Raw genomic sequence first — 15495 nt, 5'->3', positions numbered from 1 at the left:
CACACACACACACACACGCTCACGTCAAATGTATTCATTTTTCTCGTGTATAAATAAAGACAAGTGCAAGAACAGAGCGTGCATTTCACAGGCCCCGCTCTGATGTGAGCGCTCTGCGAAACGCCCTTGCAAGTTAAAACTGCAGCGTCTGTTTGTGTGTTTTCTCCTCTTAGACTCTCAGCTGAAGAAGTGTCTTTGAAATAAATCTCTTGACAAATAGTTTTTGAGATTGTTGATCAAACAGATGCAGTGTTGATGTTTTTACATATTCATTGAGTGACTGTAGCATCTGCTTGTACCTGTAGCGGTTCAGCTTGTTGGTGCAGCCCAGCTTCTTTTATTAAAACGACCCACCTCTGGGCCAGGAGATGACTCGGCTCATTAAAGGCTCCACATTCACTAGTCGTGGGTTTTTGTGGCTAAACATCCTTTTATTTGTGTTTGTCGACAGGTTGAGTACAGCGTGTTTCAAAGCGCTGACTGGACGTCGGCGAGATCCAAATTAGAGACGACTAAGGTGTACGAGCTGCGTCCAGAAACGCAGTACAATTTCAGGGTAAGACGCCTGCACCGCTTCACAAACATCCGCTGTGTTAGCGTCACGTGCAGCGTGTGTAACCGCTGATGTTTCCCCAGGTGGCTGCGGTGACCAGTCGAGGTGTGGGAAACTGGTCCGAGGTGAAATCCATCACCCCTAAGAAAGGTACGCTGGTCTCAGGCTCGCTGCAGTTTGAAAAGCTGCTCCCCGCTGCCATCTACTGGCATTTAGGAAACATTTCAGGTGGATGCCTCTTTGTGTGTGCTAGCTCCTTCAGTAAGAACACAAGTGTGTTGGAGGCCTGTCAGAAATGAACACATATTATAAATAATAACTTTAAATAGCAGTAAATATTTTCAGAATCACTTCCTCAACCGATCGCGCCCAAATAATGAACAGTGGGGCAGGTACGTCATACGGCCGGTCCTATAAATGTCTCGTCATCAGCTGTGTGAAACCAGGGAAACCTTTGACTCCTTCCTGTGTTGCAGCCCTGCCTCCTCCCTCTGTGAACCTCGACAGCATCACCAACGACTCCATGAGCCTGTCCTTTACATTAAACTCTGAGTACAAAGTAAGAGCTTCTCCTCAGGTTTTCTTCTTGTGTTTTTTGGTTCCCGTTTGTGCGAACGCCTCTGATGGCCCTGTTTGTTTCTTTCAGGTGGAACAGTACACTGTGATCTTGTCCTGGCAGTTTGACACACACGTGAAGGAGAACAGAAACTACACGCTCACATCAGGGGTCCTCAAAGGTACCGATCAGACTGTTGTTGTCACGCGTGCATTTGTCTGGCAGTGTGGGTGTTGACGTGTGCTGTCTGTTTCCAGCTACAAACCTGACAGCAGGGACGGTGTATGAGGTGGCTGTGTGGGCTCACACCAGCGTCGGAGACAGCCCCACCACGCTGACACATCAGCAGACCAAAGGCCAGCAGCCAGAGCGGCCCCTCCTGAAGGCCAAGGCTGTCAACCAGACAGCTGTGGAGTGCAGCTGGACCGTCAGTGGATCGCCTGCTCAGGTAAACTCACACAAACAATATCATAGAAAATGACGTAAGAGTGTGCAGCCTGTTGTTTCATCTTTGACTTTATCAGAGAAATCCAGCAGTTAAAAAGATTTTAAATACAATTCTGGAAAAGTGTGGAGCTAAAAGTTAAATATAATGGGAATGGAGTCTGATTAACCGACGGCGTAACCGTCCACCGACTGAAAACATGTGATATGAACTGGACTGAGCAGCTACAATCCTAAAGCAGACACGGGACAACATTGCTCTGGTAAAAGTCCAGCAGCTGAGTTCCTCTGTAACAGCAGGCAGGTTGGTGCACAGCAGTAAACACGACCCTTTTTAATGGTACATTTTCTCATTTCAAATGTTGGATATGTTTTCTATGGTCTGTTTTCATGAGATGTGAGATCCACTGCATGTATTTATATTTACACCACATCCCATGTTTGTGGAGTTGGCTTTGTAACTGAGAGAGAGGCTGATGCATCCAAGCTGAAATCTGAGTGCCAGGATCCAGAACAGAGTCTGGGTTTATGATGTTTTCTTTAACATTAAGATGACGACACTTAGTCATGATGTGGAGTGTTGGCTGATATCACAACCATAACACATCCTTTAACACTAAGCTTATATCATATTATATCATAGGTGCTCAAAAATATGTTAAAAACATACCATGGTGTGTAGTAGTGTGTCATGGTGACAGTCGATGAGGAGACTGAGTGTGGCAGGCAGTGACCTGCACTCATGCATTACTGCACACACGCTGCATGTGCATGGAACCGCATTAATGAACAAAGGATCCTGAGGACATCATTCAGATCCAACCAGATCCTCCTACATTTGTTATTTCACATTCTGTTGAACGTACGTATTGACCATTGAAACTGTGTGTGTCTGTGTGTGTCTGTGTGTGTCTGTGTGTGTCTGTGTGCGCGCAGGTGTACGGTGTGTTTTATGCCACCTCCTTCCTGGACTTCTACCTCAGTCCTCGTCAGGTGCGCACACCCTCTGTCGGCCTCACAGTGACCGTAGACAGCGATGAGCAGTTTCTCTTCCTGGTGAGTCTTTCCTCCGTTCTTAAACACGCCTCTCTAAAGGAACAATCCAGAATCTCACACGTGTGTTTCACGTGTTTGAGTACCTGCCGTTTCTGAACTAGAGATGGCACGATACCACTTTTTTATGTCTGATACCGATATTATAAATTTGGATATCTGCTGATACCGATATGAATCCGATATAGTGTTTTTTAATCAATAAAACAGTTTTTTAATATCTTGCTGCATTTTGTATAAGTTGATACTCAAGTTTAAATAAACAACACTAAAGCTATTCTGTTACACCTGTGTGCAAAAAATACAACAAAATATTTCATAGCTCAGCAAAACTGATCAATCTAATAAACTTAAACCTGCTCCATCCTCCCTATTCTGGTATTTTAAAGAGTAAGCAACCTAACCAATAGGGCTCTAAAACTCCCAGCAAAAAAAAAAAAAATAGGGAACCACCCCCCACCTCATGATGCTTAATCGATTACTAGGGTATATTAGACTTAACAGTTACTATATACAGTGATGGACTTCTATACTTTTTACATCAGATTAAAACTTTGGGTGTCAGATAATTATTTATTAAAAGCTCGACATTTTAAATGAGAATAAGAAAGAAAAGTATGTCTTTGTGGCCCCTTTTCCCTGTTCATGCCCTATCGGCCCCCCTGGCTAAACTTTGCTAGATCCGCCCCTGCACAGTTACAGCCGTCAGCTGTAGAAAAAGATCCTGGTGTAGAAAGTAATATTAAATAAATACTAACAACAGCTTATCAAGCTTAAACGTGCTGCTGTTGTTCAGCTGCTGGTTTCTTTCTGGTGCAAAGTGGGCCAAAAACAAACAAGAGAGACGATCAGCTGATCACTGATCAGTTTCATGATTGAAGCAGAGAGAGAGAGGGAGAGAGGCAGTCGCTCCATATATCGCTTTTTAAGCTTAATGCTGGAATGTTTCACAAACATTCAGAGATGAACTTACACACTTGCTTTCTTCTCTCTGGGATCACTTCCTCGGAGATGAAATGCTGGGTTGGTAGCGAGGCTACAAATGCTCAACCAGACCGCCGACAGCTCTGGCACGCCACAGCCGCTCTATCACGTGACCACACTGCTCCGACGTGCTATGGTTATGAGCCGAGTTACGCCATGCCGCAAGTTTTGTGAGGTGCTTTTTTGATATTTAATGGATCGGATGACATTTTTTATTTCTCTCCGATATTCAATCCAGTAATTTAGGTCAGTATCGGACCGATACGTCATATCACATCGGTCCATCTCTATTCTGAACACGGCGCCGCTCCGTGCTGTTGCTCTGAGAAAGTTTGCTCGTGGCACGAAGCCAGATCACTTCCAGAAGAACTAGTTAGTGTGACATGTGAGAGTAAAGGGAAGGGCGAAATCTCCCACCTGAAAACACAAAAAGCGCAGGAGTGGAAATTATTCAGCGTTAAGTTTAACGAGCGCAGGTGCAAATGCAGCTGCGATCGTCTCCACAGCTGTGCTGTCACGTTTGTGCTTGACGGTGGTGACGCGAGCAGGTGATCTAGGCTTAGTAGTGAAGAATAAATTAAAATGCAAACACAGTTTTCAGACTAAACTGGAATAATAACGAGGGTTGAAAGCAGGCACGCCAGAATCACGGAGCCAGCCTGCTGAGTGACTGCAGCGTAGGCAGCTGTTCCCAGTGTGAAGGGGAATATGTTCCAGCACACGTTAGACTTATTACGAAGCATGGACGTGAACATTCAGAGTCACCAACCCTGAATGCAGAATGATCCGGGCCTTGGTACAGCCCCTCAGGTTATCCTCCACCGAAACGAGCTTTCAACCCCGTAAGGCCTCCTTCCCCTTAAAGCTCATTGATGTTGTCCCTGAAAATTTAAACAGTGAGAGACATCTGCGCTGATTCATAAAGGAGGAGAAACCCAAACTGAAAATCAGAATGAAACACTTTAAAAATGATCGTATTTATTACACAGTTTCATTTACGTGTATTTGCTGAAACTGGTCATTTCTGTTATTCGAACAGTTCTGTAAATGAACTTTTTACACTGCACATCCAGATACTTGCACGTCGTATTCAGCACTGCATCTATGATGGTGGTGAGAGGTCACCATCACAGGTGAGAGGGATAGAGAAGTATACAAGTGTTAGAGTAACATCTGCTCCCAAAGCCTTTTTCATGGAAGGCGTTTACCAGCATGGCTTCATGGTAGAGGAATCCATCAGGGCCACATCCCAGCGTTTTGAAAATGAATTCATATTTTCGCACTTTAAACATTTGATGTTTTCTTGACGTCTTCTAATATGAAGAAAAATGGGATTAAGCGATTTGCAGACCGCCACATTCTGCTTTTATTTACATTTTACAGAGCACTCCAGCATTCACAACTGGCTGTGTCTCGTTTTGGCCATATTGTGTATGGGTAACATGACTCGGTCACTAGCCATGATCTGTGTGTTCTCTGTTCAGGTGCGGGTTGTTGCTCCCTTCCTGGGTCCTCCCTCCGACTACGCTGTGGTGAAAATGATTCCCAATGAAAAGCTGCCGCCCAGGAACCTCCACCGTGTGCGAGTCGACAAAACTCAGGCTACGCTCAAGTGGCAGCCCCCCTATGACAGCCCGAGCAAACCTTTGGTACACTCCTGTCTCTTATTGTGATGATGTCAAACGATCAGAACATGGGGAATATAAAGGACTCATTTCACACCTTTTAACTTGTTCATATTTACAGTTGAAGAGATAGTAGGTAGCGTTTTCCTTGCATTAACATGTATTTTACAGCGCGGCTCTGGAAGGATAGTTATTTTAACCAAACAGTGTGACCACAGCTGGCTTTTTGTCCTGTCTCAGCATGTGGGGGACGTTTCTGTGAAGCACATTGGTCAGATTCAGTGTCAGTGAGGGACCCTGAAATCAGTAGGGCACTCAGTTCATATAGGTTTTAGTGATTATGCCTGCTAACGTATTGTAGCAAAAGTTGTCCTGGGTGAGTAAAGCCAGCTAATTCATACGATCATCCAAGGTTCATCTGGTGTCATATCTGCTCTTTTTAAAAATTACTTAATCAGCTGATGTTAGAACATAAGCAGAGCCAGTGAAGCTAAGCTACAGCTAGCTAGCTGTATTGCTAGGAAAATCCTGAGTGGCTAGCTTAGAAGACAGACCACATTAGCTGCCAAATTACTTGGTTCATGACATGGACTTATTTTTCATGTCAAACTGTACTGATTTAAGACAATACTACAACATATGAATGTATAATATTAGCTATAACTGGCCTTTGTTTCTACAATTACAGTAAACTGCTGCTAGCTAGGTCTTGATGCATGCTCAATCATCCAGGACAGTAAATCTCCAAAAGTTGATTCTGTTCATCTGGACGTAGCGTTTTGTGGGAGAAACGTTTCATCACTCATCCAGGTGACGTCTTCAGTCTCAGCTGACTTTGATCAGTGGGTTTTGGTCAGTGGTTGTTGATCAATGGTCATGAGAATTTGCATAATTAAGATTAAGGAACTGACCTCCCAGCCCATTGTTCCTTCAGTGGGCTGGTTTCAGTCATTATGCAAATGTCCTGTTTATAAGATTGAAACCTGCAGTCAGCTGAGACTGTCTCTCTTCCACAGCATGTCTTTATCCTGTCTTCCTTCTCTCACCCCAACCAATCACAGCAGATGGCCCCGCCCCTCCCTGAGCCTGGTTCTGCTGGAGGTTTCTTCCTGTTAAAAGGGAGTTTTTCCTTCCCACTGTCGCCAAAGTGCTGCTCATAGGGGGTCATGTGATTGTTGGGTTTTTCTCTGTATGTACGAAGCACCTTGAGGCGACTTTTGTTGTGATTTGGCGCTATATAAATAAAAGTGAATTGAATTGAATAAGATTGAGGAAACCTGCGGTCAGCTGAGTCTGAAGAAGTCACTTGGATGAGTGATGAAACGTTTGTCCCACTAAACGCTTCGTCCAGGTGAACAGAATCAACTTTTTGGAGTGCTGCTAGCTAGCTGTAAATTAGCTACAGAACATGTTTATGGCAGTATTTGTTCCTTTGTCTCATCCATGTTGTCATTCTAATAATACTCATACTTGAGCAGAGATAACAGTGTAAGATGTCGATGGTGACTGTTCACGTATCCTGAACAACACTTAACACGGCAGTGAGTTAGTGCTGTAGCAGATGCTCCAGCTGTGTTCAAACGTGTATGAAACACAATCCTGTAACTCAGCCGATAAAAAAGAATGACCTCGCAAATATATTATTACCTGATACGTCACAGCTTTTAACATCCGCCTGATCTTGGATTCCCGTCTTGTTTCTTTAGACATATGCAATACACATGCGGGATGTGATTCGTAAGGTGGAGTGGGACTACAAGCTGACCACCCAGAACAACACAGTGGAATACGTGCTGAAAGGCCTGGAGCCTGGAGGGCGATACAGCATCTCTGTGCGCCTGCGAAACATGAGCAAGGAGGCCAGCTTCACCCTCAGCACAGGTATAACTGTGTGACTTCAAAACTCACAAACTCTTCAGTCACTGATCAACCGCCAACTTGTCCTAATCCAAGGAGGTTGTCCTCATATTCTTGCTCTAGTGTGACTGAGCTGTGACTGCCAACAGCCATGTGAGCATCGTGGAGTATAAATGGAGTACATCACAAACAAACCAGAAACGCACACTTACAAACTGTAACCTCACTGATGTTTTTAGCCTGTGATTTGTAAATGACCAAAGCTTCTGTTTGGATGGAAACTGTTACTGTTACAGAGGTGCATATCGGCTCTAGTTAACACTGACTGTTCAAAGGCCTGTTTGAAATCAGACAGAAACACGTTGACTGGCCTGAAATAGTAATGCAGATGTGATTCAACTGTAAATAGATGTCTAATTGTTCCTTTTGAATACGTTTAGTTTCATTAAAAATAAAAACATTAGCAATAAAGAAAGAACTCTACATTAAACACATTTATAGCTGAATTTGACTGATAGCTTGTTGCTGTTTTTTTTAAAATAAGGAGTAGTGATCACAGTAATCTCAGTACTGTGATCACTTTGACAGTGTCTGTTCTTTTTCTCCCGTCACACACAGAGAGCTGCAGCAGCCGGCGTTGTGCATGTTTCAATTCTAAATATTCTTTTACCAACTAGATGAACTCATTTAATCATCTGGCTGACTGATTGCACGCATCCCTAAATATGATGTCTTATGTCGCTTCGTGCAGAGCAGATTCTACTCCCCTGTGCTTACTTTTCATAAACTCTGCGTTTCCTGTGCTCGTAGTTCCTCTTGCGGCTCCTGAAGCCCTGAAATTTTTGACGGAGAAGGATCACATATATCTCTTCTGGAAGAGCCTGGCTGTCCGAGAGAAGGGCTTCAATGAGAGCAGGGTGAGATACCTACAGCTAACCACTGCTTTTGAAACCAAATGTCAGTGACTGCGAGTGATAATAATGTGAGAGGTGCCACTGTTCTTACAGCAGAATGAGCTTTTCCAAGTGTTGATTTATGCTCTGCTCTTCTGCTGCTGTGGTGCTCCTCTGCCTGCCGGGGGCGCTGTTCACAGGGGTACGAAGTGCGTGTGTTTGACAGCGTGACCAACAAGACGTTGTCCCTGGGAAACACCACAGACACCTTCTTCAGGATCAGCAGCCTGCTGGTGGGACACAACTACACGTTCTCTGTCCAGGCTCGCTGCCTGCTCAACGGGCAGCTGTGCGGGGAGCCTGCAGTGCTGCTCTATAACCAGCTCATAGGTACCGCCCACACTCACCTGATGAACATTAAAGCTGTGTTGTTGCCATTCACATCTTTTCCACGTGTAGCGTCATTAAAGAATGAATCAAAAGAAACCCTGAATCTGACAGTCTCGAGCTGCTTGAGGCACTCACCAGCTTTTTAGCATTAAATTCAGTTTGATGATGTCATTGTTTTTAATAAAAATCACTACAAAAAAAGGTTCAAATGAATTAAAGTTACCCACAAATGTGAGTTTAAGTTGTTTGATTAGGAGCCATTTAGGAGCATCCCGGCTCCTAAATCCTGGGCTGTTAGCAGCGCCTTCATGCAGCCCAGAGAAACCTAACAGTATTCCAGGGATTACAAACACTTCATTTCTTTTCTGTAAATGCTTTTTTCCCTCCTGCACAGGGACCAGCGATGCATCCCGCAGCGAGGCCCACTCAGGCGACACGGCGGCCGTGGTGGTTCCCGTCCTCTTCCTGCTGCTGCTGGCTGTTTGCGGCGGATTGGTGGTTCTCTACCTCCGACACCGGCGGCTGCAGAACAATTTTACCGCCTTTGCCAACTCCCACTACAACTCTCGGCTCGGCTCGGCCATCTTCTCCTCCGGGGATGAACTGGGTAATTATTTCTTATCGATTCGAGAAACGAGACACGAATTGGAAAAACGAGGTTTTTTATAAAGGTCGTTTACATTTTAGGTTGGCGGAGGGATACATGTTTTTAATCACCTGCCACGAAGTTTCACCTTTCTGTTCAGTTTGGCATGACCTTTGACCCTAGCAGTTCAGCATGGTTGCAATAGAAGAGTCAGCCTGCCCCACCCTATGAAGCTGGTATAGCTAGCTCACACGCTGCTAAGCTGGACCTAGCTTCCTGCTCTGACTGCAATAAAAACGTGGCCCAATGTGAAAAATGACCATAATTCTGACTTGAATTCTTACCTCAGTACGTGAGTTTCTCATTGGCTGCTTGCAGATGTTCACCATACTGAACTTCTTCTAAAGTGAAACAGCCAATAAAGCAGGGCGCATCGCCGTATGGCTGCTGTACTAGCGTGCAGTCGGGTCCACTTCTCTCTGGCGTGTTGACGTTTGAACAAATTGATTCCAACAGCCACGAAGCTTTCTAAACACGCGTTTTCCCTTTGTTAACAGGTGATGACGACGAAGATGCTCCCATGATCAGCGGCTTCTCAGACGACGTTCCCATGGTTATCGCATAGCGTGGCGTCCCCGTCGCCCATTTCTCTCTGTTCCCTTCTTTCCTCTCCTTCAACCCTTTAGTCCCCTTCGCTCTCCGTCAGCAGTGCGGCACGACGGAGCGCAGAGCCACCGGGCGGAAGCTCGCCACCACCCCAAAGTCATCCGTGGGAATCCACCCCAATTAGCAGAAAAACGTCGAGAAAAAATGGAAATGTGTAAAGAGAGAGAAATATTTTTCAAATGTACATTGCACTTTTTTTGGATGCGCAATAACTTATTTTTTATAATGTTAAAAATATATACGGGGGTCAAAAAAGGAGCGGGAGGAAAAGGTGGACGCTGGAGCAAACTGTGAAGGATTTGAGTTTGTGGAGCTCGTCAGGGAAAGCGTGACCCTGTCGCAAACTCGCCGTCCATAGGAGGCGTCCATTGCTTAAAGCCAAAATAAGCATCCCGAGGCTGGAATATAGAATGCAAAAAACACACATTTAAACACACAAACATATAGACTTACGCTGTATACACAATGTTTAAACATATTTTGGTAAGAGTACAGTTTGTCCTGTGGCGGTAGATGTGACGCTGGTGCCCTGTGGGAGGAGCTAACTGTGGATCGTGGTTCCTGTTTGTCCTGTTGACGGATCGGGACGCACACAGGTGACTGGTGGCATCATGTAGGTACACTCTTCTTTTCCACCAGCAGCACCGTGTTATGTCAGTAGAGGCGGCACGCGATTGGACGATTCCTGGCTTTGACACCCTCCCATCCTGCTAGCATCGCCGAGATCACCTGAATGAATTTGTAAATATCGGCTTTTAAAAATGTCCTCTTCTTGTGATGCTGCACCACGTCGTTTGGTAAAATTGAGTTCTTTTGTGTTTCGTTTGTGTTGTTCAGGACCGCGATTTATTGTCCGCAGCATTTTGCCATAGCTGTAGTGCTCAAGGAAGCGTGTTTGGGGTTCTCAGGGAACTGTGTCGGAGCAGACACCAGCCCATCACCGCGGCCATGGCTGAGGCAGCGCCGTCCGTCTGCTGAATACCTACAGAAAAGTCCGAAGAGGTACCGGGCCGGCCGTGGACACAGACTGCTGTGAGTGAGAGTCGGGCTCACTTTGTATCTCGTCGTTTTATTGTTCATTTGGCATCTTTTTAGAGAGAACTGTGTCCCTGTGGGTGGTCCCACACAGTCATAGTGGATTTTATCATGAGAAAATAAAACAGTCCATTCAGGGAAACTTTGCAGAGCTTCACGTCCGACAGCCTGGCGTTGCATCAGGGGCAGAAAGTATATATGGATGCGTTAAATATTGTGCTCCCGCCCTCCTCGCCTGACTGTGCCGCAGTCGGTTAGCAGACGTCGGCGTGTTGCCGTGGAGCCGATGGTGTTTTTTTTTTGTTGACCTCGCTCATTTTGTTCGTAAAGACGTCTTCATGAATGTATTATGTATGGTCCCAGCTCGTTATGCTACTGTCCCCACCTGTGAAGTCAGTGCACACACGCTGCTCTTCGCCCCCCTGCAGTGGGAAACAGCCTTTATGTCTCTGCATGCAAACTGCAGCTGTTCTGAAACCTTCCCATTCACCGACCCAGAGCGACAAACCGATGTTTCCTTTCGTCATCTCGTCCCTGGCTCGGATCATCAAACGGTGTCTGTGCTGACATTTTTCCTCAAGACTCGAGCTTGATTTCACGCAGCTCTGCGTCCTGTTCATGAGGCACTTTGTTCCGTTTCTTGGCCTTAACGACAGATTTTCTGGCATCGATGCTGTTTTTTGCTCTGTGGACTCGGTGTTCTCTGGTTTCTCTGTTTTGCCACATAATGCCTTATTAGAACACGTTAGGTTTCTATGTAATTTATGGTAAATGGTAAATGGCCTGTATTTATATAGCGCTTTACTAGTCCCTAAGGACCCCAAAGCGCTTTACACATCCAGTCATTCACACACTGGTGATGGCAGCTACAGTGTAGCCACAGCCGCCCTGGGGCGCACTGACAGAGGCGAGGCTGCCGGACACTGGCGCCACCGGGCCTCTGACCACCACCAGTAGGCAACGGGTGACGTGTCTCGCCCAAGGACACAACGAGCGAGACTGTCCAAGCCGGGGCTCGAACCGGCAACCTTCCAATTACAAGGCGAACTCCCAACTCTTGAGCCACGATCGCCCCAATTTACTGTTTGTACAGTGGAACACAAGTGCACACGTATGCATACAGTCACACACACGCACGCACACTTGACCCGCATGCAAGGCTGAGGAGTAATTCACTGTTAGGGCATTTGGTTAATTTTGTCAGATCACTGCTCCTTTGCGCCGCGAGACGGCCTCTTAGTGTTTTAGTCCGGTTTCACTCATGTACAGTCTTCTTATTGGTTGTTATGTGCCCGATTGCTTCTCACTTCTTTTAAAGTGGACTCTCGTGAAATAGTTTGCTTCCAAATGTCATTCGGCGACGACTTTGACCATGTTGGAAGATGTTAATGTCTTGCTTGCTCGTGTTGGAGATTGCGAGGAAAGTCAAATGTTTTGAAAACATTGTGAGCTGTTTCAAAAAAGAAAAAAATAAACTTGCTGAAAATGAAACTGTGGCCGAGTTTCTTTCAGTGCAACAAACCTGTGGACTGTTATTAAAACACATCATGTTCTCCAGCTGCGCTGCACGTGTGACTGTATTCACTGGTGAGGCATTTTAAATGTTCACAGGCGAAGTGAGGAGCACTGATTATCTCTTGATCGTGGCGCCTTGTAGTGGGTGGGATGTGTTAGGGAGCGAGTGAGCACGGTGTCCTCACAGTAGATATTAGAGGCAGGGGAAAGCATAAGGACAGTAGTGCTGTAGCTCAAAGAGTTTGGTTGCTGCAGACCAGTCAGGGTGCCTGTGCTGACCGCTGCCCACCACCGAAACCACCAATGATACAATACAATACAACTTTATTTGTATAGCACATTTAAAACCAGAGGTAGCTAAAGTGCTTCACATAATCCAATAAAACAATAGTAAAGTACAAAGGCAGATAAGCTAGCAGGTGGGAGGCACTGATTAAACAAGCACAGTACGCAGATAAGCAAGCACGACTTAACGATGAAAACAATAAAACAATATAAGCAAAAGAGAGGAACGGGGAGGGCAAGAAAGTACACTTAAAAGGCCTGCTCTAGGAGCCGGGGAGGCTGAGCTAAAAGGTGGGATTTCAGTCTGGATCGAGTCAGATGTGTGAATAGCATGAGGGAGGTTATTCCAGAGGTTAGGTGCGACTGAAGCAAAGGCACGGTCACCTCTGGTTTTCAGCCGTGACCCAGGTTGCACCAAAAGCAATTGGTCAGAAGATCTCAGTGTTCTAAATAAGTAAGTAAAATTTATTTATATAGCGCTTTTCACAGATAAAAATCACAAAGTGCTTTACAACACAGGAAATGGCAATATAAAAACAATATAACAGTAAATAAAACAATGTAAAACAATAAAACTATAAAAACAGCATAAGAAGAAATTAATTAAATGCTTTTCTAAATAAAAATGTCTTCAGCTGTTTCTTAAAAGAATCAATGGAGTCCGTGCAGCGAAGAGACAGTGGGAGAGAATCCCACAGCCGTGGTGCCACCGTCTGAAAGGCCCGATCACCACGAGTTTTAAAACGAGTGCGCTGTACCACCAGCAGTCTCTGATCTAATGACCTTAAAGCCCGAGCAGATGTATGTGGTTTCAGCAGGTCAGATAAATATTGAGGAGCCTGACCATGCAGGGCCCTAAAGGTTAGAACTACAATTTTAAAATGAAACCTAAAACTTACAGGCAACCAGTGAAGGCAGGCCAAGACTGGAGTGATATGCGATCTTCTCTTGGTGCCTGTTAAGAGACGTGCTGCAGCATTCTGCACAGTCTGAAGACGATTTAAGGCTGATTTGTTAAAACAAGTAAAAAGGCCGTTACAGTAGTCTAAACGAGAAGAAATAAAAGCATGAATAATCATCTCAAGTTCAAGCTTTGATACCATTAGTCTGAGTTTAGAAATATTCCGTAAATGATAAAAACAGCTGCTTAGACTGCTGCTCGAGCGACATCGAGCTGTCAGACATGACACCGAGATTTCTAAGGCTTGATTTTACAGAAGGGTCTAAGAAGCTGATATGCTGCCTGATTTCTGGGACCATGTGGTCTGGAGCAATAATTAGAGTTTCTGTTTTATCAGAGTTTAGTTGGAGAAAATACTACTGGGAGTATACACGCTAAGGAGAGCAATAAGGTAGCTGGGTGCGATGTTATGGTTTTATAAGTAAGCAGCAGGATTTTAAAATCAATGCAGTATTTAATTGGAGGCCAGTGAGAATTGGGGTGATAGACTCAAACCTACTAGTACCAGTTAGAAGGCGAGCCGCTGCGTGTTGGGTGAATTGCAATCTATGAAGAAGGGCAGAATGAAGCCCAGTGTATAGGAAGTTGCAATAGTCTAACCTGGATGTGACAAAGGCATCGATAAGCTTTTCTAGATCCTCACGTGGTAAGTATGGCATGGCCTTAGAGATTAAACAAAGTTGATAGAAACAAGATTTAATCACAGAGGACACATGCCGTCCAGGTAAACACCCAAATTACTCGCAGAATCAGAAAGATAATCAGCAAAGGGCCCGAGGACACCAGTTGGATGGGCTCCAGGGGTGTGACTGTCAAAGATTATAATTCCCGTTTTCTTGTCATTAAGGATGCGGGAATTGCTCTTTAGCTTCACTTATACACTCGAAGAAGCGAAGCATCGAGGAAGTTTCATCCTCACTCAATTCAAAATTAATTTGGATGTCATCTGCATAGCAATGATAAGAGAGTTTGCAGTTTTCAATAATACGACCAAGGTGTAACATATATAGAGAATATGATGACCAATGATCAGCATCAGAACTGGACCATGGAGCAATGGGAGAAGGTGGCCTGGTCTGATTAGTCACCGTGCATGTGTCGCTTACCCGGGGAACACCTGGCACCAGGAGCATTGTGGGTAGAAGGCAGTGTGATGCTTCGGGGATGATACTTCGACACGTAGCACCTACCTGAGCATCTTTGCAGCAATCAGAGAATGGGGCCGCTGTCAGAAAGGGATGGACATGGTTAACAACAGCGCTCAGGTTGGCATTTAAATGATGCGCAGTTAATGTTGCAACGTCGCACCAGCAGCAACCAGCCAAGTGTCTCAGCAGAACTTGAGACTCGTCTGACCAGCAAAGGTTTTCTAATCTTTTGTTGCCCAGTTTGTGCCAAATGGGCTCAGTTTCCTCCAGACTGGAGTAGATCTCAGTGTGGTCTCCTGCTGCTGTAGCCTCTCTGCTTCAGGGTCTGACGTGTTGTGCATCACTCGAGATGATCGTGCAGGAAAATCCCAGCAGAGCTGCAGCTTCTGAAATACTCAGGCTAACTTATGTGGCACCGACAACCATGGCACGAAGTCGCTTAAACTTTCTGCTCAGTTTAAATGTTAGCAGGTCATCTTGACCTGTCTGTGTGCCTAAATGTGTTGAATTGCTGTCGTGTGATTGGCTGATTACATATTTGTGTTAATAAGCAGTCGAACAGATGTAGCAGCTGATGAGTGTATATTATTCATTTTTGATTTCAAAGGGACAGTTTAAATTAGTCCAAATATAAAACATGAAACTGATGTACTGCACATACGCTTATAGCTATTGTTAATTTCCAGCCGTTGGCCCTTGTTGGGCTTACGTTCACAGCACACAACATTATAAGACTCAGTTATATGAAACCAAAATACAGCATGAATACAACTACAACTAGAAAAATTTGCATTTCCTGCGAAAATGCAGTGTGGATGCTTAAAGCTGAAGCTGTATGCAAAAAGTAGCTGAAAAAGCTGAAAAGTTGCAGAAATTGTAAAAACTTTGCAGAAGCAAAAGAAGTTTGCTAAAATGGAATAACTTAGCAGAACTGCAACATCTTA

At 45.0% G+C, this 15495-nt stretch overlaps 1 protein-coding gene across 2 annotated transcripts in view; it reads left to right on the top strand.

The window, feature by feature from the left end:
* Positions 1-9797, top strand: part of sorl1 (sortilin-related receptor, L(DLR class) A repeats containing) — an 85352-nt gene extending 75555 nt beyond the window's left edge. For both annotated transcript variants that reach the window (XM_005753802.2, XM_005753801.2), the window contains exons 37-48: positions 452-556; positions 637-703; positions 1030-1112; positions 1200-1290; positions 1367-1557; positions 2490-2609; positions 5075-5239; positions 6922-7096; positions 7883-7989; positions 8166-8355; positions 8750-8962; positions 9499-9797. In XM_005753802.2, the coding sequence (XP_005753859.1) occupies positions 452-556; positions 637-703; positions 1030-1112; positions 1200-1290; positions 1367-1557; positions 2490-2609; positions 5075-5239; positions 6922-7096; positions 7883-7989; positions 8166-8355; positions 8750-8962; positions 9499-9566 (1575 nt within the window). In that variant the 3' untranslated portion in view covers positions 9567-9797. The remainder of the gene's footprint in view (positions 1-451; positions 557-636; positions 704-1029; positions 1113-1199; positions 1291-1366; positions 1558-2489; positions 2610-5074; positions 5240-6921; positions 7097-7882; positions 7990-8165; positions 8356-8749; positions 8963-9498) is intronic.
* The last annotated feature ends 5698 nt before the right edge of the window (positions 9798-15495 follow it).

This window comes from Pundamilia nyererei, unplaced genomic scaffold (assembly GCF_000239375.1).
Source record: "Pundamilia nyererei isolate P.nyererei 1_Seehausen unplaced genomic scaffold, PunNye1.0 scaffold00466, whole genome shotgun sequence".
Lineage (NCBI taxonomy): Eukaryota > Metazoa > Chordata > Actinopteri > Cichliformes > Cichlidae > Pundamilia > Pundamilia nyererei.
The sequence above is the reverse complement of the archived record's forward strand: the minus strand, read 5'-3'. Positions and strand labels throughout refer to the sequence as shown.